Consider the following 25,770-nt stretch of genomic DNA (forward strand, 5'->3'; position numbering starts at 1 on the left):
CCTGGCCAGCTACTGTGATCACATTACTGAGTTACGTTTTGTAGCAAACCAAAAACCAAAAACCGAACCAAAACAGCTAAGTAAAGTTTACCAGGGAAGATGGTGGATGAAGTGGGGCTCAGTTACAGTTTGGTGCCCTTCTCTATTCCGTTCAAGTGTATGTCATCAGTCGCCTTTTTCTTCAGGTCGTCGTCGTCGTCTTCCTCCCTCCTCGAGTCCTCCAGGTAAATCTTGTCCAGCTGCTCAGGGTCAACATAGGTGTAGAAGTGGGCCATGATGGAGAAGATGATGCAGACAGCCACCAGCAGGCCGGCAAACAGCAGGAACTCCATCCACTGCCACAACAGAAGATTAGCGTTAGTCTGTGATTGCTGGATGCAGACGGAGAAATGGATTTACTCTGTACCATTTTTCAATGCTAGCCTGTGACTGTATGATAATTCATTCAAATCAATCAACAACTGGACCCACATTTAATGTTGAGATTTGCTGCACTCTAGTGGACGGTTACAGAACGCTTTTAACATTCTGTGGTGAAGAGTTGGTGCCAAATGGGGTTGTATTGTATTGAGTCCCACATCTAATCTTTATGTTGTGGTAAATGGAACGCTGAGTAAAGTAGTGAACCTCCAGTTGCTGATCATCATAAGCCAAACAACCACCAGTATAAACCAAAATCAATTACAGTCTCAGAAAAGCATTAATTCATGTTTTTTTTTCCTTAAAAGACCCTATCTTCATATGACTTACATCAGTTTGACACCACTTATTACCTACGCCAAGGAGGTTATGTTTTGTCTGTTTGTTTGTCTGTTAGCAGGATTACGGAAAAACTACTGGCCCGATTTTCATGAAACTTCGTGGAAGGGTGTAGCATGGGCCAAGGAAGAACCCATTAAATTTTGGAGCAGGATCCGGATCTGCTCCAAAATTTAATGGGTTCTTCCTTGGCCCATGCTACACCCTTTCACGAAGTTTCATGAAAATCGGGCCAGTGGCGGAGGTAATAAAAAGGTGGTTAACTTGAGTTTTGGTGTGTTTACCCTCCTCCCTGATATTTCCTAATACTTCCAAGAGATGTTCGCATCTCCCACCATGTCCCATGATGTCATACCTGATCCAGCCCCGCCCCTTCTGCCACGATCAGCACTATGACGTTCCCAAATGCAACAGTGAGCAGCCAACCAGCCTGCAGGACCGACTTCATATTTGCTGGGGCCTACAGGGGAGAGAGAGCCAGGTAAAAGACAACAAGCAAGCCTGGGTCATACAAATATTTAAGCTATGTTTGAGCTCCTCAAACATCCCAATGTTTATGCTCTCTGTCTTAGGTACATATGTAGAGAATACAGTGCAATTGGGGGCTAACCTGTGAGTAGGAGAACTCCAGGCCTGTGATGGAGAACATGACCTCCCCAGCAGTGATGAGGACGTACTGGGGGATCTGCCAGGCAATGTGCACGTTGTTGGCTTTCACGTCCTCCATCATGTGAGCGACAATCTCACCCGATTCCTGACAAAGCAGATCAAGATGGTAACTCTTTTGCAGACAGTGCTGTCAGTGTGAATAACTGGTAAAATCTGGTGATTTTTGGGACTATTTCTATAGCAAGCATCTGACCTCCATGAGTATGACGGTGTAGGAAGCTCCAAAGTCGAGCAGACCCAGGTCAAGAGAAGAGCAGTTCTTTGATTCTGACTTGCAGTCGACATGTGGGTATCTAGCAGGCAGCGGCAGATAAACGAAGGATTAGGGGAAAAGTTAGTAGAGAAGAAGAGAAACATACAGTATATGATTTGATTTGTCTAGTTATGTACAAGTCCATAATGAATCAACCAATTCAATCAATCATTCAGCCAGTCAACCATTTGAGCAATTATCATGTTTTTAATATTGCATGTTTCAGTATGAAATCCCTCAATCTATTTGGATTAAATGAAGCTGAATTGGGCTTTTATTTCAGTCCTGTTTTTCTTTTGCAGCTACAGAGAGACTGCTTTATGCCAGTACTCAATGATGATAATGTTTCATAATCCTCCTCCCAAAGACTTTGTCCAATAGACACCGTGCATCATAAAGCATGGTGGTTTATTACTGACAAGCTCTTCAACATCGTACCTTGTATGCTCAAGCTGGTTGTCCTGCCCTGTCCCATGTCTTGTATTCATTGGCACACTTTTATCTATAGGGCCATTCTGGGTCTGCTTCCTTATATTTGAGCTGATCTGGCAACATAGCTGAAATGTACTCTGCTCCCTCTCCTTGGAACTCATTGTAAAATGATTTAAAAACTCAAAGGGCTCGTCTCTCTTGGTGAGTTTAAGATTATGATGAAGGATCTTGAGGCACACTCAATAAGGAGCTGTCTACACTTTGCTGAGTTAAAATCTATTAAAGCCCCTGATCCTGCTGGTCTCCTATTAGACTACTTACTGCATTGTGTGTGCTCAAATAGTTAATAGTAATACTGTGTTTTTGCTTATGTACATTGGTGTATGTTCTTTGCCATTGATCCTGCTTTCCTGCCCAGGTCTCTCTTGTAAAAAAGCTTTTTAATCTCAGTGGAATGACCTGATTTAAGTCAAGTTAAATAAAATTAAAAAATAAAGTAAAATAAAAATTTCCCCAGCTACACACAGTTCTACTTACAGTTTCCGATCCACAGGGTGGTTAGGTGATACGCCGTAGTCAGCAGGGGCGTGGAAGCCCACTTCTCCAACAGTTAGGTTTATTGCCTCCGGCTGTGTGTTGATGAACCTGTTAAAGACACCGATTAGTTCCAGGCCTCTGATTCTGTTGACAGCTTTCAAATGCACTGTGTTAGGAGCATGCTGTTAGTGACTGGGGAAACTACACCTGTAGTTGTGAGAGATGAGTCTCCTATTCTTTAGGATATATGTATTACCTCAAAAGAGCATTCCCATTTCCATTTTTCTCTATGTTGTCGTCCACCTGGATAAATAAATACAACCATGTCAAGAAAGGAGAGCCACGCAATACAGCAGTAACATCCATTACTACTCTCTGCTGCAGTCATTTGGACTGTTTCTTGAATTTTACAGCACAGAGCTTATCTAGCACAGTTTTTGCCTTTAAAGTCATAGACAATGAGAGGATCAATGTAACGTCGTCAAGTCTCCCTGCAGATCGATGCACACCCACACACACCCGGGTCAGTGTCACTCGTACATTCATTTACTTCACACTCACCAGTTTGCACAGGACTCCAGCAGGTCCGGGGTATAAGATGAGACTGTAGGCTTTCTGTTCCTCAAACGTCTGGTTACACTGAGAGGCTGTGTCGACTCCACTGTAGCTGATGTTCATTTTCACTTCCTTGCTGGCCGCCTCCAGTGGAAGCATTACATATTCAGCAGGGTCCTAACAGAGAGGCCGGGGTTAATGTTCAGCTGTGACACCAACGCTTGCTGGCGTGGAAGTGAAGTGCACTATTAAATATTATCTCATTTCCTAGCTATCTTCAGCCCTTCACTTACAAAACAGTAACATGTTTGAGGATGTATTCATCTTTGTTTTTGAAATATTGAGCGAAGATCATCAGGTAACATTTTTCCCAGAATGCATACGGTATTGAATGAATCCCTTCAGTTACAGCAGCCCAATTCCTACTACAATAGCTATGGGCTTTGGGATTACAACCAAACAAAGAAAACCTCCTGATCTTTAAGACGGCTTTGGGAAACCAGATCCTGTACAGTAGCTAAAAGCACAAAAACTGATTGGTTAACACTTAACAGGTTAGGTTAGCAGGCTCATCAAAATGCAAGAAGACTCGTACAAACCACTCTTCCATTAGACCAACGTCAGTATAATATAAAACAAACATTAAACAAACTGGACCAAGAAAACAATCTTAAAGGTCTAAGAGTCTTTACCAAAGACACAGAACAACACATTCATTTTCGTCCTATACATTCATTCTTCTTTACCCACTTACTCCAGTCTGGTTTACCTGAAGGTGTTCGATTTGCTGAGGAAACAGGTCACTGCCAGAGATCTTTAGACTGACAGTCTTCTCTGCCAGGTTAAACACCTGCAGGAGACACTTCCCCTGAGGTGCAGCTTCCACCACTGTTTTCTAGTAGACAGAGGAGGGGAGCAGAGGACGACATTGGAAAATAGAGTCAGGACAAATGTTTCTGTGTGTACGTGTGTGTGGGCGTGCATGTGAGTATACGTTTGTGATCACTGCCCATATGTGATCACTGCCCATACGTACCACAACGTTCACCTCCACCAAAGTGGCTGCCCCAAAGGCCAGCGCTGCAAAAATCATCCCAGTGGCCATCTTCCTTAGAGGTCTAAAGAAAGCCAGACACACCCAGTCATTAGTGGTATTCACTCTATGAATCAGACAGGTGATTTCCACATCATTGTGCTCTGATTGTCCCACTGATCTGCCTGACAACGTGGCTGCGTTTTGGTGGAGTAACATCTGTTGCAAAGTGTTCTTTATGACATGAGAGCCGCGTGTTATGGGTGTGTGTGGAACCACATGATACCAAATTAGCATTTGCACTGCTGACAGTACTCACAGTTTCCTCGAAAATAAGATTGAAGTCAGAATGTAGTAAAGCAAACATTGACGAATTGGATGAACACTGGATGAACAAAAAGTGCTGTGTGGGGCTCTCTATAAATCAACTACTGCTAAACTAACACAGACCCAAAGCAGCATCCACTCATCACATTGGCATTTGTGAATGCGTGTATGTGTGCATGGACTTGTTAACCAGAATCAGAATCAGAAATACTTTATTGATCCCCGAGGGGAAATTGGGTAAACAATTTACGCAACTCTTGCAGTGTATCCATAGGATATAAATGTAGGGTCACACGGCTCATTTTGCCAGTTAAAGAGGCCTGTTAAATGCTCCTGTCCGCTATAAAGACAGCGGTCTCCAACACAACAGGCTTCCACTCACGTGATGTTGATTCTGCAAAGGCGTACGAGCGGATATATGATGATGTCAAAGATGGGCACAAAGACAAGAATCAGCAGAGCATTCAACATCTACGACAGGGAGGGAAAAAACACACCTTTAAATGACTCTATAAAAGGTCACTAAAACTCATAATAAAATCATAAAGGTTAGAGTTATACGTGGATAACAAGACAATAACAAAGATTCTTGCTCAATATCACTTGCAAAGAAATGAGGTTGGCAGTGATGCACAGTTGTAAAAGTGATTTACTTGAGGTGCACTTCTTTCAGCTTACTTGGCGCACTGGCGAGCGTGTGTGTTTTCACACACGCTCGACTAGTTCCACTAGTTCCACTAGTTCCACTAGTTCCACGGTAAATTAAAACCAGCTCCCATCTTTGAAAGGCAACAATGATGCAGACGCAGAGCTTCTGTATTCAAACTAAATCCCAGTGAAAGCAGAAGAAGAGTAAGTACCTGCATTTGGTCAGGCTTCACGATGAAGGAATCTCCCTGTAACAATAGTAATAAAGTAATAAAATAAGATGATTTCACCTCAACAGAATATGCAGGGTTTGTAAAATTCACTTCAACCACATGAGGGAAAGTTTAACTTATCAAGGCCATAAACAATGCCATCAAGTAAAATAAAACAACACATTGCAATAACACCATAATCAAGGGAAGCGCTGTCTTACAGGAAACATTGAGCAATCAGATGAGTTTTAATATAACAGCTCACATGCTGATATAAAAGAGCAATAAAATGCAAGGTATCGTTATATAATTTCTAGAGAACTGGAGTTTTTTGTTAAGATTGCATTAAAAAAATGCATAAAAAGGAAACCCTTACGAAAGCCATGTTCATCCTGGTGGCTTGGAGTGTCCAGCGGGAACCCTGCGACAAAGAAAACACTGCCTGTCACTGGCACATTCACTCTATTCTATGGCAACGGCTTCACACTCGCTTTAGTGGAATAATCAACCCTTAAACCACAACAGGCTGCTCTGGTTTCTCGGCCTGGAGAGGATCCAAATGAAGTAACGGCGAACGATTTACATGCCTTTCACTTAGCGAAGGATGCATGGCTTTTGTTTCCTTCGATAGCTTTTTAATCAGTCTTTTTAGACCAGGAATGTGCGTGGGAAGACTGAAATTCGGGTTGGATGTGGCTATGAGGTTTTCCCGTAATGAGACGGTTGTGTTGGGTGTTGGCCAGAGGGGAAGATAACAGGTAGTTAGGGGTTTAAGGACAGAGATATGACACAGGTCCTTGTCCTAGTCCTTGTTGAGAAGACTGTAGATACACTATCGACAGGGATTGAGTAAGATATTTGATTGTGATACGGACAACCCGATAATGTCATCTTCGTGCTTATCACACAGCAAAATGGAGCTGGCTGCTGCAATATTGTCTAAACCCTCCAACATATAAAGGTCACTGGGGAAATATCTTGAGGACTGGAGGAGAGGAGCTCTGCTTGTTCCGCCTCACGTACCTGCTGATCAAACAGAGCCCAGAACATGGGGAGCGGGATGTAGAGCAGCAGAACCCGCAGAACCATCTTAATCTCCTGGATCAGACGCCTCTGTTGACAGAGAGAAGATCAGACGGGACGGATTATTGATGGGATCATACCACAGAGACTTCATTTTAATCATGAAGGATATTGCACGTATCCCCACTAGTTTACTCTTCCAAGTGCATCCTCAGAAGTGACACTTGGATAGATCAAACTTGCACACTGATACAAGTCCTTCCATGGAGCACTTGGAGTAATGAGCCCTTTTGTTGTTGAATATGTAAACACCATACCGAGTATTTCTCGTCAGCCCAGTCCAGCCAGTGTTTCCTCTCAGGGTCATACTTAGATCTTCTCCAGCGATTGCTGATGGCAAACTGCAAACAAAGAGCAAATAAAAACCAATTATTAGTTAGTGAACAGCTATAACAGAAACAGAAAAACTGGGAGTCAAATGCAGACTTCAGAGAAGAAAAAACACTAGTATTTTGCTGAGTGCCCCTTCCTGAGAAGGACCAGACTTGGTTGGGTCGCAGTCGAATCCCTCTGATACCACACAAGTTACATAGGAGAACTGAGCGATGTCTCACCCCAATGCAATTGCAGACTTCCAGCAGGATATTTCCCTGAGGAGGATTCTTCTTATACAGCCCACTGCCAGCAATGAACACAACTGCACAAGATGGATGGAGTTAGACTGGACTCAGAGGAGTAAAGATAACAATTTATGTTGAAGACAGTTTGTCAAACAATTGCTCCACTCTTCTGGTATCAGGACTACAAGCAAGCTTCTCATTAGCTTTAATATCCCCAAACTAACATCACATACAGATAAAACATAGCAGAGTACTTCACCATTTAAGGATGTTTTCTCCTCTCATATCTTTTGCCACTGTGGATGATTAAGTGCTTATGAGTAATAAGTTTATAACATACAGCAAACACACTAAGCCTCGGTCTGCTTATTCTGGCTTTTGACCGTGCGGACAGCGTGCCCGCTCCCATATGTTGGGTCTTCCCCGCCGGGATCTGTCCATGGCCCCTCTAGTTTAAAAACCGGCTTGTTTTCATAGTGCGTGGTTTAGCTGTAGTGCAGTAAGCCAACCATGAATCCCATAAGGATCAAGAGGACTGTGATTCAGGCAGGAGCGAGTCATGACTTATGTAGGGCCTCGATCAACAGGAAGCGCGGCCAGTGGAAACAGCTGCTCAGCTGGACTCGCACACACAAGCGCTCACACCCTGCAGATCCCAACTGAACCCAGCTGAGATATCCATTCCTCCAGTTGCTGAGATTGGGACAGTTCATTTGAAGTGATGCTGGTAGTAATTATACTAAAATAGCCAATCTTGGGACATTATCTTGCAGCCTGGAATAATGTTTTTCCTGGAGGCATACAAATTGAATATAATTATGTTTTCTTTTGTTTTTTTCTACTTTTACTTATCCATGTCTTTTTCAGCAACGCACTGTTTGAACCCCATCTTCAGGAGTGTGCAACCTCTCCATACCTCACCTATGTCTGCTAATAAACCTCTCCAGCACAAGGAGCGACACCCACCTAAAGCCACGACCATCAGAGCTGCAGGAACCCCAAAGGCCAGAGCGTAGCAGTCGTCACCGAAACACTGCACATCACCTGCAGGAGCATGCACGGGGTCAACAGGGTCGGAGATACAGTCCAGTGTTGATAACACCAGCTGAACTACGCTACAACCTAAGCAAACCTTGTGGACACTTCTTGTATGGTGAATCTGATCAATTAGTAGACATTTAATGATGCATCATTGGAGAGGAACGACATGAACAAAGTCAGTGGTGTTAGTCTCTCCCTGTACTGAGAGACCTGTGATCTATATAGTGGTCAGTTACATTCCTGCATGTCTCCATATGCCTGATAACTGAACATCAGGCACACCCTGAAACTAGGTCAACTTTGGTCAACCACCTGTGACCACAGTGTAAGTATTGTATACAATCCACACACACTCACCCCTCAGCATAGGTGTAATGATAGTCGATAACACACTCCCAGCATTGATCGACATGTAGAAGATGGAGAAGAATTTCGTCCTCTCCTTCACCTGCATGTGGGAGGCAGCGGAGGATACAGAGAATGATCAACGATGTCAGTAACAAGTTTGTTTTTTTACTCACATTTTTTGCAAATAATGTTTATAATGCCCTTGTACTGTAAGTCCTTTTTAAGTTTTCAGAAGAGTGCTGTGTGCAGATGTCCTTATCTAAAGACAACAGATGTCATACACTAGTGCTGTACATTTACACTCCAAATTATCTGGATTAAATGCAAAATGGATTTCATTGGTTATTCATAGCAAGGCTTCTTTTGACTCAAAGAAATATGACTTAAGACACTTCCTTATCTTCGAGATTAAAAGGTAATACTGTGACTTACATGCTGCTCCTCGAACTGGTCTCCTCCAAATGCTGCCACACAGGGTTTGATCCCTCCGGTGCCAAAGGCTATTAATATCAGACCTAACATGGAAAGCGCACTGGGACACACACACATACACCACACATAAAACACACACACACACTCACAAGACATCCACTGTGACCTCTAACCTCACACCGATGACAAAGACCTCTTTCTTATGTCTGACTGAGCTATGATTCTCGTCCTTCCGTCCAATTAGAGATGAATACAGGCGACTTACATGTGCACAGTGCTGTCTCCCACGGTAGGAATGGCTCCAACGGACTTGATCACATGGCCGATTACATAGACGATGGACAGGTAGATGATGGTCCTGTGGGGAGCGAACTGGATTTACATTCGGAGCTACACTCTCTTCCTCAGTACAACATCTACCTGCATGTTTAGAGAGACTGATCTCTCCTCACAGATCACATTTCACAGTTTAGGAAAGTTCGTTTCCAGCTTAGAGAGTTGACATATTGCATGATGTACACTACCAGTCAAAAGTCTGTACTATGTTTTTCATTCTCTTAAAGCCATTTTGATCTAAAGGCTTATGCTTAAATGCTTGAAATGTGTTTCTTAGACAAATATAAATAGTGAAGTTGATGCCTATGTATGAATTTCTTTCCAAAGCCTTTGCCTTTCCATCAAGGCAAAGGGCGGCTACTTTAAAGAATCTAAAATATAAGATAGTTTCATAGTTTTGATGTCTTTACTATTATTTTAAAATGTGAAAAATAGTAAAAATAAAGAAAAATGCGCGTGTCCAAACTTTTGACTGGAAGTGACTGTCCCATGTGCCATCAGTGGCACATGGGACAGCAGGGACTCACTTGAACTTGCCCAGCCAGGAGTCAGCGATGAGGGCCCCCAGCACCGGTGTGAAGTAGCAGAGGCTGCTGAAGGCGTGGTACACAGCCGTGGAGAGGTTGTTGTCCCAGTGCAGGTAGCGGATGAAGTAGAGCGTCAGCACCGCTGTGGGTAGACACACAGACAGTCGCTCACAATGGAGTGGTGCGCTACATGAACATGGCTCCTGGGTTTCTCGACTTTGAAATTAGGAATTAAGAAGTGAAATTCCGGCATAAATAAACGCAGATCTTCGGACTCTTCTCAAAGTATTACATGATGGGACATTTTGGAATACAAAGGAACAAATGCCGTTTTTTTCTAAATGTGTGCATGTGCATGTGCGTGTGTGTGTGTGTGTGTGTGTGTGTGTGTGTGTGTGTCAAATGAAAGAGGAAGTGTGGCAGACAGACAGGTCATGTGAGGGGGGGAGGGGGACTAGAACCAGGAGGTAGTTATAGTGGACTCTCTGTTGGATTGCCCTCGTTGACTTAGACCCTGTTAACCAATTTAACAAGCTGAGGGGTCTGCCTGTCGTTCATCATCCCTGATCCTACTTTGAGTCAGGGATTCTTTCAAACTGTATTAATACAGAAGCGTTTTCTCCAGGTTGATCCATACAAGTACGAGTTGTCAGGCGATAGACTTTGCCTACCTCTCATGCCATAGTAGGAGAAGCGTTCACAGAACTCATTCACCACTATGAAGCTGATGCTGACTGGATAATTGGTCCCACATAGTTTCTGAGAGAGACACAGAGAGTTTGGTTACTGAATGATGAACAACACCTTTTAAACACTATTGCAACAAGCGCATTCCATAGTAATAAAAACATCTTGTAGTAGTGACCATGAATCACAAATTCCATAAATAATGTGTCCAATCTCTTTCCCTTAGTCACACATAATTAAAATACAACAAATGGCCAACAAACAAGCTTACCAATTCAAGGCACAGTCTCACAATCTCCAAGAGGTAGATAATTGATCACACTATTTTGCAATGTAAATGAAATGTGTTTATTGTCCTCTATCCCCATTAGTTGATGCCAAATCAACAACTACCTGGGGTCCACAACACGTTAGTCAATCATCCATGACTTGCTCAAGTTAATAATTGTGTAGCCTACATTACAGCTGTGAAGCTTCTGATAGGCATGAGATGATGATCATCTAAATTAAGGTAAAATCACTACAATATTCCTATAATAAAGGGACATAGGCCTGCTGTATAGTGTGTCTGCGATACTCAATAGTAAGTTTATAGTGACTTTCTCGTATTAGGCTACTATTGGATTTTCAGTGGTATAATTTGTGACCTGCATGATATTTAAAAGTTTTGCTCTGATGTTTGTATAGTATCCTTCTTAAATATATGATAGGATTACTATAGTTCTTTTTCGTGAGAGTAATCATACTTTGGAGTTGACTCGTTGACACAAGTACTTGTTGAACAAAAAGCAAAGCTTGCACTGAAGCAGCATTGGCTGCAGAGACATTAGGCTACATTAGAAACAATTGCCACCAGTGCACTGTGAGTGCTGTGTGACAATTTCAGTGTCTCTAAATGATGCCCTTTGGTTAATGCTGGAAAAATGCGCCTGTTGCATCACCTTAGTCGAATGTAACGGTTCGGATAGGACGGTAGATAATAACGCACTGACCCCGAAATACGCTTCTTAACTTCGACTGACAACATAAAAACAAATGTGATTGATTTTGGCAACACTGTCCACAAATAGTGCAAAATAGAGCATTTGAAACGCCCTCCTCCTCCTCTCTCTGTCCACGCGTCCCATTCCAACTAGGCACCGTGCAACTTTTTAGGTGAATGAAAATGGAAAAACTCTTTGGTGACAAAAAGCGACTACCAAAACCTGAAAAACACGTAAAAACCATTGTTGCAAACGCTTGCAATTACCTTCCCCATGTTGTCTGTATTCCTGGTGAGCTTTGGTCTCTACTGTCGCATCGGACGGTCCTGACTGGCATCCGAGTCCGTCCCACTTTCTGCTCTCTGAAGGCTGGAATGCAAACCCTTGCTCATACACACATATAAATATGCTCTTAAAGTTAATATTCCACCACAAAACTGGGACTTGGTTATTTCGGGAGCGATGGGGCCCCCACACGGACAAAAGACGCTACACTTCACCTTTATGTCAGAATATGTTTAGAGCTATTTAAAACTGGGCTTTAAAATGCACGTGCAAGATGACATTCAATCGAAATACATTTGAAGAAAAAGTATTTCCAGCGCCCAAAATATATTCAGAACGAATTTAATCTACATGAAGAAAAACATGTTCGGCCAAATGTTTGTATATCTTGAAACGGTGTTGGGTCTTACTGTGTTGCGGTAGATCCGTTGAGGTCCACTGATGGTGCTCCAGTTGACCGGAGAGCTGGGAAGCGTGTCCGCGGCAGCCTCTCTGGATGCACAATGGTCTTCTTGTTTGGCGCGGAGGCCGCAGACCCGAGTGTGGGATGAATGGTCAAAATGGCCTGGAGTGGCCGAGCTGCCTCTTTTCATTGGACGGGTGACTGCGAGCGCAAAAGTAAATCCCATTTAAATTCATCATGAGCGAGCAGCCGCCTCACCGTGTGTGACATGTGATGATGATCTCCGTGGTTTGACCCACGTCACCTTTGACTGAAAATAGTCCGTTTCTTGTAAAAGATAGGCTATATATACTGAGGTGAATCCAGGTGAAAGCCACTGTTCTTTATTGGTTTCCCTTATTACATCTCTACCAATCGCAAATGCGATGTAGATAAAGAGAAGCGGAGGAGTTAGAGAAGGATTTTTAAGCTTTGAGACAATTGAGATGTGGATTGTTCAAAAGTGACCGCAAATCAACACCAGGAAGATGTCCCTAATATTTTGTACATTCAGTGTTTATCTGATATTACTCATTGATGTGTCTTGTGTCCTGTCCCACAAACTGAGAGCTACAAAGATTTACATTACAGTGTAGTGCCTCTTTATCACTTCTGAACCATGTAATAAAGCTTAATGATAGCCTACCATGCATACCATACATTTATTTTATTATTTTCTAATCTTGTGTCTAATCTCGTTGTAAGGCTCATGTGATTTCATGGTCATCAAAGCGGCTGGGGAGGGAGGGGCCTTATCTAACTGTGCAATATGACAGGAAATAAATCTAATCAGTAATGGATCACAAAACAGTTACAAACGGGTCATGACTGTGTGACATGCAGTGACCAAATTATTCCTTGGTGTCATGCCTTGCATTGTGTTCCACTGATGGAGAGCAGAACACTGTGGGATGAGACAGTGTCAGTATCAGTACTCAACTCAACTTTATTTATATAGCACTTTACACACAACACAGTTGATCCAAAGTGCTTTACAACACACATAGAGGAAAACAAAACAAAAGAAGGAGACAAACACAATAGAAGAGGAGAAAAGATCAGAGTGATGATAAATAGTGATGATAATAATAAATAGTAAAGGCACATGGTCACACCGAGCCCAAGTGACAACACAGACCTACAGAGACTCCAGGAGAAATACCTGAGCTGGTTAAGTTAAGTTAGGCACAGTTAAAAGCTAGTGAGTAGAAGTATGTTTTAAGATGACTCTTGAAGATCTCAATAGTGGGGGAGAATCGGATGGTGGGAGAAAGAGAATTCCATAGTTTTGGGGCAGCGATAGAGAAGGCCCTGTCCCCATAACACTTAGTCCTGGATCTCGGGACAGACAGAAGTCTTTGGTCAGACGATCTCAGTACTCTGACAGTGTGATATGGGGACAGGAGTTCTGTAATGTAAGAGGGGGCGAAACCATTTAACACCTTGTAAACAAACATCAGGATTTTAAAATCAATTCTGTAGCTAACAGGCAGCCAGTGTAGGGAGGCAAGAATGGGAGTAATGTGCTCCCTCTTTTTTGACCTTGTCAAAACTCTTGCTGCTGCATTTTGAACTAGTTGGAGACGGGATAAACAAGACTGAGTGATACCAAAATATAACGAGTTGCAATAATCAAGGCGGGATGATATGAAGGCATGGATGACTTTCTCCAGGTCAGAAGTACAGAGAATTGTGTTTTTGAATAATGTGTCCTAGCGGAAGCAAATAGATGGAGAAGAGGATTGGGGGACACCACAGGACATGGGGGCAGAGGAAGAAGATGAGCCGCTAATAGAGACACTGAAAGATCTGTTATAAATATGAAGAAAACCAATTTAAGGCAGAACCGGAGACCCCCACCCAATGGTTTAACGTGAATGAGAATGGAATGATCTACTGTATCAAAGGCTGCAGTTAGATCTAGGAGCAAGAGGACGGAGCAGTTACCTGAGTCAGCAGCTAGAAGGAGGTCATTAGTTATTCTTAGTAATGCAGATTCAGTACTGTGAAGAGCTCTGAAACCAGATTGGAATTTTTCAAAAATGCAGTTTTGAGCCAGGTGGGACAACAGTTGGTTAAAAACTACTTTTTCAAGGATTTTAGAAAGAAAGGGGAGTTTGGAGATTGGTCTGAAATTATTGAGGACTGAAGGATCTAGATTCCGTTTTTTTAAAAGTGGCTGGACCACTGCATGTTTGAAAGACTGGGGAACATGGCTGGTTTCCAGAGAGCTATTAACAATTGAAAGAATGCTGGGGCCAATGGTGCCAATAACTTCTTTGAAGAGTTTCGTTGGAATAATGTCGAGAGAACAGGTGGAGGTCTTCATAGAGGAGATAATATGATGAAGTTCTGGTAGAGTGATGGAAGTAAGTGAATTTAGAACTGCAGTGTTCTCAGAGGAGATGGATAGGCTATTTACAGGTGGACTAATACTAGCTCTGATATCAAGTACTTTGTCTCTAAAGAAGTTTAGGAAATCCTCACATTTAGAGACAGACACTTCTAAGCAGGGGGTGGGAGTGGAGGAGGTGACAGAGTTTAACACACTAAAAAGTACCCTGGGATTATGGCAGTTTTTGTCAATAAGATTGGAAAAGTATTGAGCCCTGGCATTTTTGACAGCCAGCTGGTATTTATCCAAGAGATCCTTCAGAATTTGAAATGAGATCTGCAATTTATCTCGCTTCCACCTCCGCTCTGCCCTTCTGCATGCTCTCCTTATTTCTCTAATATTACTGTTATTAAGCCATGGTGAGGCCAAAGGCTTACGTTTTTTAGTTTTGACCGGTGCAACAGAATCAAGGGTGGCCGAAACAGTATTGTTGAATAGTGAGACAAGTTCCTCTGTGCTCACATGAGATGGTGCAGCCTCGATACTGGTAGTGATGGAAGCTTCTCTATAGGCTTCTGCAAACCTAGTGGCAGTGGAAGAGTTTAGAATGCGGGAGCGGAGAAGAGCAGGGCGGCCAGGAGAAGCGTGTGGCACATCAAGGTCAAAAATGATTGCCCTGTGATCAGATAGGTGAAAAACTTCTATCACAGGGTTGGAGATAGAGAGACCCGAGGAGAGAACTAAATCTAGGGTATGGCCTTTAACATGGGTTGGGCCATTCACAGATTGTTGGAGACCAAAGGATTCATTAAATTTATAAAATCACGGGTCATGGCTTCAGAGGGACAGCAAATGTGGATGTTGAAATCTCCGAGAATGAGAATATTGTCATATTTCGGAGCAATGTGGGAGAGGAGATCAGAGAATTCACTGATAAAATCAATATTGGGTTTAGGGGGTCTGTATACTAGTAGGCAGAAAACCGGCGGGGTGCTATCTATCACAAAAGCCAGAAATTCAAAAGATGAAAAGGGGCCTATAGAGATAATGGAGCACTTGAGGGCATTTTTGTGAATTACGGCAACCCCACCACCTCGTGCATGTGACCTGGGTTGATGAAAGTGAGAGTAGCCTGAAGGAGTGGCTTCAATGAGAGGGGAGAGGTCATCAGGGGTGAGCCATGACTCAGTGATGAAGAAACAGTTTAGATTTTGGGACACAATAAAATCTTGACAGATAAATGATTTGTTTGACAGCGATTTCACATTTAGCAGACCAAATTTGGAGGGAGGGGGAGGCGAGGATGGAGTTATAGTGTGTGTAATGGTAATAAGATTGTCATAATCTACTGAACGGGATACTCTAGAGACAGAAGTACAGTGTCTGAGTGTTAGACAGATTGGGATGTGATTTACAGGTAGAGCAGCTGAATGTGAGTTTGACAGTCCACGCCCCATGATTGGTAGGGGATGAATTTGGCCAGATGTTGCAGAAATTTCACTTGTAACAGGAACCCTACCAGTAAATTTACAGTGGCAGTGAGCATTATTTTGAATGTATGTGTGGGTTACCTCATGGTGGCATGGACTGTCTCAGACAGTCTGACAGGCATTTTGCAGGTTAACCAATGCATAGTCAATGTTTGCAGAGAGCAGTAGGGGTTATTAACTCAGTAGCTCCCACACAACTATTGTAATAACAACTCAGCCATGACTCCTGTCCTGCCTGAGTGCCCTTGAGCAAGACACTGAACTCCTATCTGCTCCTCCAGTTTAAGTCTCTTTGGAAAACAGCATCAGCTAAATTGGAAATTGGAAATTGGTGTAGTACCATCATGTGTCCACAAGAGGTCAGTATTGCTCTACTACTGTACAGGCACAACACAACACTGGAGTTCAAAAATTCCAGCTTTATTATGCTAGGGCAGTATCATTAGTGAAAAAAATGTATAATTGCATTTAACAGTAAATAGTACGTCTAACACAATTTAGACAAGTCCAGTTTAGGTCTGAAACACTACAATGAATTTCTGAATGAATGTTAAAATCAAAACTCTTTCAATCACTACAAAAATCTAAAAATACATTTCATCCTGCATGTACAATAAAACTTTCTAAAATACAGTAAATCACTGCTGTAGGATGAAAACCATTCAGTTAACCAGTAAAATGTTAATTTCAGTTCACTTTTTTTTTTTTCAAAAAAAGAAAAGCATCAAAATTGGAGATACACAGTTTTCACATGAAAGTAGCGAAATGTAAAAATTACATGGGATTTGTCTGAAAACCAATAGCTCCCTGGAGCAAATACTGTTCTTGCATGATTAATTATTTCTATTTACATGGGGAAAAAAAACATTTAAACTATAAACTTCCAACATGTTACTTCTTCAACCAGCTGGTGTTTTATGTCATGGGGTGGGTGCATTTGAGGCAATCCTCAACACGTGAACCCTCTGTAAACAAGTGCTCGGTGACAGGAAGGCAACATGGTGCGAATACTAAAACAGTTCATAGAGAAACTCCTGCTGTTGTTTTAACCGGATCCTGCTGCACTGGCCTGTCCAGAAACTGCAGGTCGATTGGCGTAGCAGGGACAAGAAGGGTTCTGGTGATTGACTTGACTGTGGTCCCTGCAGGATCCTGCCTCACCTCGTAATGTTTTATCAACTTTTAAAAGAGAGGGAGAAAGAGAGACAGATAGATTCCACATCAGTATTTAAAAAGTCCTGACTGTAATCAATGTTTCAGCACAAAACGATATGATAGATGAAATGCTAATTTTCCAGCAGGACCTTAAAGTGAGATCTGAGAGTGCAGCTAGTCCACATTCCAGTTAATGATTACCATCTCCTCATCAGAATTGTTAGCATGGTTTTGTTTGGGTTGAATCAGTTTAAAGTTTAAGGTCTGACTTGTGGTGTTATTGTTACTGAAGCCAAGACTAACACAGGGAGACAGGCAGCACATAGTTCAAACAGGTACTATAGATCAATATTAGATTAATGCTGTCTGAGTGCAGCGTAATAACTAATGAAAGGCATAAAGGCATAAAGTGTTAATATTGAGAATGCTAATCTATGATTGACTAGCAGCCGTTTGTTTCACGATATTCAGAAGAGCAAAACGAATCGCGGGCCTTACCCGGGACAGGAGGAGATACATCTCCAGCTCAGCCACCCTGCGGCCCAGACAGGCCCGGATCCCGAAGCCGAAGGGCACCGAGCCGAACGGGTGCTGCTTGTACCGGTCGTCCCCTCCTCGCAGCCAGCGCTGCGGCAGGAAGGCGTGGGGCTCGGGGAAGATCCTCTCATCGTAGGACACGGCATAGTGGCACAGATGGAACAGGGTCTGTGGGTGGAAGGCGACATTCCCACGCGATGTGGTTTTCATTCAGTGAGTTGGACGTGCACAGACTTTCTTACGAGACAGTATTCAATATGTGTGAGGCACAGATTTCGGTGTCTGGGTTAGAAGTTAAGGCCTTGTGATTAACAACTTGTTAGATCTAAACAGGAGTCCTGACTACTAGATTAACAACTTGTTGAAATGAAATGAGTATCCAAAGTCAAAGGTCAAGTCCCTGTTGGAAATAAATCAGCAGGTAACTCAAAGGCTGGATGCCCAAATTTCACGTAAAACAATGGATCATTTCCAAACTGTATTAAGTGACATGTAGTCTCACCTTTTTGGGGAAGAGATGCTCTCCCACTACAATCTCATTTTCCACAGTGACACGAGCATTCCCTGGTACCACTGGACATAGCCTGGTGGTGATAGAGCAGTCACTCAAAAGGCAAGAATAATGGCTTTGTTTCATCTGATTATTTGACAATTGCAGCTATATCCACTGTAACTCTTTGTGACACTGAGCACAGTTCAGCCAGCAAATTGAGTGATGTTTCCTGGTTGACTGTGTTTACCTTGTCCCCATTTGCAAAGCACTCTACACACTAAAGCATGCCTTCAAATGAACAGAAATAACTTCACACTGCTGTACACTGCTCAGAGGAATTCTTGCACTCCCTCAGCCTACCTTCCAACCCCAGTGTTATCCCTTTAACCATTTCTCCCTGCCAACCTGACCACCCATTTAATGCAAAAGCAGGGCCAACCCTCACCCATCTTGCACTTCAACACTAAAACAGTTGATTCATTTACCCACTTAGACTGCCAATTTGTTCAGGCAAACAATGCAAAACATGGCAGCAGTAAATTTGACCTCCTGCCTGAAATAGTGTTTTGTCATTGAGGGTTTTAACAGGCAAAATGCTGAGTAAAACTATCTTAGGATAAGCTGCAAACAAGGAAGCCACAGGGGTTTATTTGAACAAAGCTGAAGTTGGAAAACACATAAAGCCCGTTGGCTGTTCTAATGCTAAGCATCTCAAGCCACAAGCCACAGCAAGCATTCATACAGAAGTCCAATTCAGATGTCAAAAGAATGATGCGCTAACCTACAAATGGTGACTAAATAGGACATCAGGCTCCGATATCATAAATCTACAGGACCATCAGACAGGCAGCACCAGGTATGTCACTGGGTTTATCAAGCTGAAGTCGCCTAGGCAACCCTGTACCTACACTTTGTTTTATCCCTAGCTCCAAACAATATCCAATCATTTCTAAACTAGCAATTTGCCTCAACAACAAAAGACTGGTGGTACAGCTGATTCTCCTGGCTTGAAACAGCCTGCTCAGCAGTTCAGAAACAAAATTGTCTAAGCAAACCATTACACCAAGAGCTGAAAACTGTGGCTAGCATTGCTATACTACCATATGATGTATAAATCCTGTCTTGGTCATAAGATATATTTTCATATTTTGTTCCACAGCTGATGATCTGTCTCTTCAGCCAGAGCAATCACACTACAAACTAACCACTCCAAAAGAAGCCAGGTCTGCACGTCTTATCATGAGATATCCTGATAAAGGTGTAGTGAAAGAATCTAACCGTAGCGTCTCCCTGACGACGGCCTTCAGATACGGCATCTTTGCAATGTCATCGCTGTTTGGCACCTTGTCTCCGGGGCAGATGCTTATCACCTCCTGGTATAACTTCTCCTGGATCTCTGGCTCCCTCGCCATGTGGTACAAAGACCATGAGATGGTGTTGGACGTCTGCAACAGAGTCGCCCACGGATTGTTATATGGTATTGTTTGATCAAAGACCTCATGTGCAGGAAGCGAGGCAAAGTCCAACAGGCCTTTCATGCATCTGGTTGTGACCTTTTTCTCAATGATGTGTATACTGTGCTAAATATGGGAAATACCTCATACAGTATGCAGTTAACGTAGACACTTGTCAACTCTATGATCATTGAGTACAAATCCTAGTACAGGTACATATGAATGGAAAACATGAGTCACAGTGGCACGAGTTTAACAGTCCTTGAATTTCAGTAAGCGTACATATTTAGCATTTTCCCACATAACATACATACACTAAATATAAACACATCCGTTCCACAGAGTGTGCAGGTTGCTAAACGATTGGTCATGGTAACTCCCCCTCACCGTGTCGACTCCTGCCAGCAGCAGTTCAGTGATGCTGCCCAGGATCTCAGAGATGGTCATCTGCTCGCTGAGCAGCAGGTGTGTGAGGTACGCTCCCTCCACAGGCTGGCCCAGGCGCACCTGCTCTTGGATCTCCTCCATTTTCTGCTTCACCAACACCTCAGCTAGCGGAGGCAAGAGGTGACAATCACATGAAGACTGAAATGGATAAATATTGAGACTCGCAAAAAAAAAAAAAATAGTAAAGCTGCCGAACAACCCAAAAGTTCTGCATGACAGATCAAAGGTGGCTTGTTAAAGGAAATTCACAGGCTTTTCTCATGTCAGTAGGAAACAAACTCTTAACTTTGACCTCAATACATAATGGCCAGTAGATGGCGCAAGAGATACACAATCTGACATCTTGTTACAGACAGCACACTGAAGTTGACAAAGACCTGTCAGGTGGACTTTGTCTTCTGAGGTAGTCACCGGAGATCAGGTAGTGGCCTTGAAACTGATTTGTTAAACACAAATTGAAAATAGCCATGAACTCTAGAAATCTGTTTTGACTGCAGGTGGTAATGGAGAGGGGGGGGGGGAGCATGGCACTAACACTACCAGGGTTATTGGTCTGATTCCCATTGGGGACAGCCACGCCTATTATGTATGTACTTATATGTACTTATGTTGGGTGCTTTGAATAAAAATCTAATAGCACGTTGTATGTGCGTGCATGGAGGGGCGGGGCAGTGAGTGGTGTGACATTTCAAGTAGTTACAGTGTCCTTTCGATCAACACCAAGATACAGCTTAAAGATACACTACACACATTCATTTAGATCCACTGGTGAAATGAATGCAGCTCACCAACTTTAAAGAGGTGGTCCCAGGCGGCGATGAAGCGCTTCCAGAAAGGCAGGTAGGGCCAGGTGGACTTGGGGAAGATGATGACGACTTGGGAGAGGTGGAACATTTCCCCCACTGAGACGATGAACTTCTGGGTTTCCTCGGGCACCGCCTCATTCAGACAGCCCATACGGGTCTCAAACAACACCGAGCAGATCCCTGCGGTCACAAACACAAGACTTTGATTATACAATAGAATATGTACTCAGGAATACTTTGTTACGTTTACATAGATGGAGGGGGAAATTTGAGTCCTTGGTCCTGAATTGCTGAGCTTGGGCTTGTAATATTGAGAGGATAGTGATGTTTAGTGGAGTGATCTTCGTTAAATTCTCTGTCAGCATGTAAGATTTATCTGCTAGCTTGATCTAGACATTTGCTAATACAACTGGTTCACTGCTTCCCTTGACCTATGAATAAATTAGACTTGAACTGAAAGTTTAATTACCTCTAAAGACATTTGCTTTGCACAAATAAAGGTAGAAAAATACATAAGAAGTGGTAACTGTTTGGAAACTGTCTGTGATTAAAGACTGCCTGAAGTGTAGTCTATGTAAACCTACCTGTGTAACCACATGAGGAACTATCAGACCCACAATACACCTCACAGTATCTAATCAGCAGTCAAGGCTAAGGCTCCCTGAGCAGTTGCTTAAAGGTCTGAATGACACTAGATAGTGATATGTTGCTCTACACCCTCTATTAGTCTATTCTGTACTCCACCCCCATTCTCAGAAATAAAGGACACCAAAGCTACAAGGCCTTGTCTTTGTTAAAGTTATAATACTGATCTAGGAATTCATATTGCAAACTTCAGTTTCAATAGCGTTTGTGACAGAGTAAGGACAGCTGTAAGATATCCATGTCAAGTTCTACACAGCATATAGAGTAGAGCAATTAGATAAAGAAGTGCAGACAGTTTTCGAAGGTGAAAGAGTCAACCACAAGTGCTCAAGGCTGATTCCATTTCCCTCCATTAAGTATCATGGTTCTATACAAAGTGTCTATAGATACTACAGATGTATCTATAGATAGATCATGAAAACGTTAAAGCCACATCAAAGGTCCAAACAGACAAACGGGCAGACCTGCCATAAAGAGCAAAAGTATGGAGGTAAAGAAATGTTTTCACTCTAGAATTGACTGACAACTTGTTTGACAAGAACTGCAGATGACTGCAAACATGAATTTTAAATTACTTTTGAAGATGTAATATGTTGGCAAACCAGATCTGTTTTTCATGTAGCCAAAAACAAATTTTCTCTACAAGTATTAAAGGAGCAGGAAAGAGCTCAACACAACTTTTATGGTTTTCCTTAGCCCAGCACCTACAAAGTGATGTGTACATTTTTCTTCTAGTTACCTCTACAAGTATTACTCATCAAGATGTTTGCATGTATTTCAAAAAATACATACATATATATCCATAACTAATGAAATGAAAATGTTCTGTGCTGACCTTCAAAAGCGAACTTGTAGAGTTCTCCAGCCAGGTCATTGACCATCACTCCTTGGCCCTTGGTGTCCCTTAACCAGGCCACCTTGTCGATGAAGTCTGTCACCACCTCGTTGATAGCGTTGCTGTAGGCGGAGACATGCTTGGGCTTCAGCATTCGAGGGTTCAGGATGCTACGGATACGCAGCCACTTCGCTCCCATCCTGCCAACACATACAAACCGGGTTTAACATTAGGAAACGGGCTTCCGGATAGAGTGAGACAAACTCGCATAACACCAAATACTGGTTCATAATCAATCTATGAAACTTAATTTGTTCAGCGGACAGGATTTCAAATAAGGAAGTGTTCGGATATAAAATGACACAATCTTGCAAAATTATGTTTCAATGGAATCAGTTTGGGGTATTTATCAATCAACATTGCTTTTGTTTTTGGAGTTAACTGTACAAGAATTATTACATTACTACTACACTCATTTTGCTGTGCACTTGTTTTTTTCATACCTATTTTTACGTATTTTTTTTGCTGAAGCTTGGGTAATGAGTACAGTGTCATCAGTATATTGAAATAAGGGTCATAAAATATGCCAAAGAAGAAGAGTTTGATGTACCTCCACCTCAAACAGTTCAAAACTAGAATATTCTGTACCAAAACAGTTTTTCTTGGGATAGGGATGCTTGTCAAAAAGTCTCAATAATATGAAGAAAATTCTCTCTCAGTGAAGACAGCAACTCCCAAAGACAGACTGCAACACTGTTTCAGTATGTCCCAATAGCCACTTTTTAACAGAAACAATGCTGCAGTCTTTAGAACATTCCGTACCTCTTACCTGTTACTCATTCTCTAATTTGTGAAACAAAGATTATGTTTTAAAAAAACTGATTCAAGTGGTTATACAGGTATGTACCAGATTCCTGAGTTTGTAGTCTAGTGTTATGTCAAGGTGCAGGCTTGCCCTAACACTGTCTGACACACGTCTCAGGCACTGCTGTGTTGGTACTTACACAAACACTGACGAGTGCTGCCAGAACACGTCTGACAGGACTGAGTGAGCAGCAAGGTGGAGATGCTGCTATTACACAACCACAGAAACATTGGTAGAGGTGGTCCAAGAGTGCGTTTTGATCTGACTGGAGTCAGAGAATGGAATCCTGCACAGTCTGCAGCTTGTGACTCAAAACCTGTGAAATATCAGGTAGTAAATCTAGAATGGGACTTTTACCTGTCCTCTGATTCATCATATGGCCTGTGAGGTGAAAGTAGAGCCGGAGGAGCAGGGGGGTTCACTCACTCTGTCAGGGGTCCGTAGGCCTGGTTCCTCAGCTCCCGGTAGCCCCTCCAGTGCGGCATGTCTGTCCTGACCGGGTGTCTCCCCTCCTGCCTCAACACCTGCTCTATCAGCTCAGCGCTGGCCACATTCACCACCACCAGAGGACCATACTTTGACTTCCACAGAGGACCGTAGATCTTGCTGTGTTCAATCTTGGAGCAGACAGTGTAGGGCAATTGGTTAGTTGTTATTTAATTGTTGCTAGGAATGTGCTGTAGAAGGGATAAACAGGACATTTTACAGAACCAAAAACAGATCATGGCCAGTGCTCGAGTCCAAATCACTTATAAAGCTAAACCTTTGCAGCCTACACAGATAGGATTAAATGCAGGCTAGAATAACCTCACTTGTGATCTAGGAATTACAGTCAATATATTGAGGATTTTAAAAGGAAGAAAAACAAACTGCAGAGCACTGCAGGCTGCGGGTCAGATGGGTGCACTGAAGATTGACTGGCGCAGATGAATCATGTACAACAACAGAAAGGACTGCACAGTATGTATGTAGGTCATTAGCCTGTGAAGCCCACTTACTTGCATTTGATGTGCTGTTTGGAAATAGCCTTTACCGAAAAGCCAGTATAAGGATGTCATGAAAGAAGGTCCATCCAGATCGTCCATAGTTTTCTGTTTACTGTTGCCACTCATAACAGTGGTGGAGGATGCGTCGCGGTGGATGTCCCCATTATAACGTAACGTTACACACTTTAATGCCGTTGTCGCTGGTTGAAACCAGTTCACGTGTTGCTGACGATAAGCGCGTATTCCGATGTTTGCTAGTGACTTGCGGAACATGTTTAGCGCCTGGACTGTCTCTCCGCTGAGGTCAGGAAGTGTCAGTCTGCGCCAAGCTGATTTTCTGCTGCGAGTTACAATGGCTCCTTGTGGACAGTGAGAGAGTGTGTAGCCCACACATCTCAGCCCTGTGGACTTTGACATTTGCGGTTATTGTAGCCAAGTCTTGCCTTCAATACAAATTCCATTTTCATATTAGCCTATATAATATTTTCATATTTTCTGTGTTTACCCGCCCTGTCTCATTTTGTGATGCCAGACTGCAATTAAGAAACAATACAAACATGAAAAGAGAACACCTCCCGGGATATTATTGCTGTAGTCTGTGGAGCTGCTTCAGGCAACAAATACACATTCTCCAAATCAGTGGCATTCCCTTTAGTTAAGATATCCAATGTGATGAAATAAAACAAAGCACGTAAACAGTTAAAATCTTTTATCTACAAAGAAATTAATTTCAAATAGTTTACTCATGATCCATTGAATCTGCCGTTCTCTTATGCAAAATATATTATAGTTTTTACTTTCCAATTTCCCAGACATCCAAGAATGTTTGTTTCCATCTCACTCCTCCTTTCCCCAATTTCCTGGGATGTCAAAGAAATGTGCAAACACAAACAGCTGCTTCCTGTATGGTGAGAGCGCACAGCGGCGAGATATGAGGCTTGTCACACAAAAGAGGCCTGTGTTACAACAACTGGCCAAGGCAAATGACAAAGGCACATGAAGTGCTGTAAGACACACACTTGAGGTGCGATATCAAAGCTTCTGGTTTGGTATGCAATACAGTACATACTAACGTTCACTTCCCATTGCTCTGCTTGCCCACTAAAAATATATAAAATATATTAAGCAATTATCTGTTGGTCAGAGTATATTGAGAAATATAAATAATTCGTCAGATTCAAGTATTGCAGGTTTAAAGCTACAAAGCAAAGTCATTTCTTCAAACACATGTCACTGAGAAAATTCTTGCATGACCCTAAGTCTACCCAGTTCTAGTGCACTAGTTTGCCAAAAAGACCCACTGATATCTTGAAATATCACACAATAAACATGGTACCTTTTTTTTGTGTTTTTAGAAAATTCTTAATATGGAAACCAACTCAAAGGATTGGCTTATCCTGCAATTGTGTCACAGTAATCCAAAGGAAAAGACTCCTACAACTAACATAACACTGATGCTAAAAGGAAAAAACAGAGGACCCTGATATTGATGTGGCCCATCCTAAAAAAAAAAGTAGCTTTCACTTTTGTTATTACAAACTAATGACACTTAAGAGCAAAGTACCAAATTAAA

General features: G+C 42.5%; 2 protein-coding genes across 2 annotated transcripts; both read right to left on the minus strand.

Moving 5' to 3' along the window:
• Positions 1–95: 95 nt before the first annotated feature.
• Positions 96–11,725, minus strand: slc15a2 (solute carrier family 15 member 2). The gene is made up of 22 exons (XM_071919562.2): positions 11,689–11,725; positions 10,424–10,511; positions 9,753–9,894; positions 9,155–9,247; positions 8,890–8,989; positions 8,467–8,557; positions 8,035–8,112; positions 7,063–7,145; positions 6,766–6,849; positions 6,449–6,538; positions 5,802–5,846; positions 5,426–5,461; positions 4,948–5,036; positions 4,242–4,323; positions 3,975–4,100; positions 3,212–3,382; positions 2,907–2,953; positions 2,651–2,758; positions 1,622–1,721; positions 1,370–1,513; positions 1,115–1,219; positions 96–335 (listed from the first exon to the last, which is right to left on the minus strand). Exons 1-22 carry the CDS (start codon positions 11,695–11,697, stop codon positions 123–125), a joined length of 2,124 nt encoding a protein of 707 aa, XP_071775663.2. The 5' UTR covers positions 11,698–11,725; the 3' UTR covers positions 96–122.
• Positions 11,726–16,373: 4,648 nt separating this feature from the next.
• On the minus strand, positions 16,374–24,540 carry cyp27a3 (cytochrome P450 family 27 subfamily A member 3). Its single transcript, XM_078286032.1, has 9 exons — positions 24,210–24,540; positions 23,638–23,828; positions 22,347–22,546; positions 20,849–21,046; positions 20,001–20,164; positions 19,438–19,604; positions 18,169–18,250; positions 17,628–17,834; positions 16,374–17,153 (listed from the first exon to the last, which is right to left on the minus strand). The coding sequence occupies exons 1-9, from the start codon at positions 24,468–24,470 to the stop codon at positions 16,995–16,997; spliced, it is 1,629 nt and encodes a 542-aa protein (XP_078142158.1). The 5' UTR covers positions 24,471–24,540; the 3' UTR covers positions 16,374–16,994.
• Between the last annotated feature and the right edge of the window lie 1,230 nt (positions 24,541–25,770).

The sequence above is a fragment of the Centroberyx gerrardi genome, chromosome 10 (assembly GCF_048128805.1).
Source record: "Centroberyx gerrardi isolate f3 chromosome 10, fCenGer3.hap1.cur.20231027, whole genome shotgun sequence".
NCBI lineage: Eukaryota > Metazoa > Chordata > Actinopteri > Beryciformes > Berycidae > Centroberyx > Centroberyx gerrardi.

Excerpts from the sequence above, each read along its gene's own strand:
- slc15a2 (XM_071919562.2), bottom strand. Across the intron at positions 6,850-7,062 it reads AAGTCTGCAATTGCATTGGG|TTTGCCATCAGCAATCGCTG; the intron begins GTGAGACATCGC and ends CTTTGTTTGCAG. Across the intron at positions 336-1,114 it reads AAGGGGCGGGGCTGGATCAG|TGGATGGAGTTCCTGCTGTT; the intron begins GTATGACATCAT and ends CTGTTGTGGCAG.
- cyp27a3 (XM_078286032.1), bottom strand. The coding sequence starts at position 24,470 with ATGTTCCGCAAGTCACTAGCAAACATCGGAATACGCGCTTATCGTCAG. Across the intron at positions 18,251-19,437 it reads GTCGTCAGGGAGACGCTACG|GCTATGTCCAGTGGTACCAG; the intron begins GTTAGATTCTTT and ends TATCACCACCAG. Across the intron at positions 17,154-17,627 it reads TGTATCTCCTCCTGTCCCGG|TTGATAAAACATTACGAGGT; the intron begins GTAAGGCCCGCG and ends CTCTTTTAAAAG.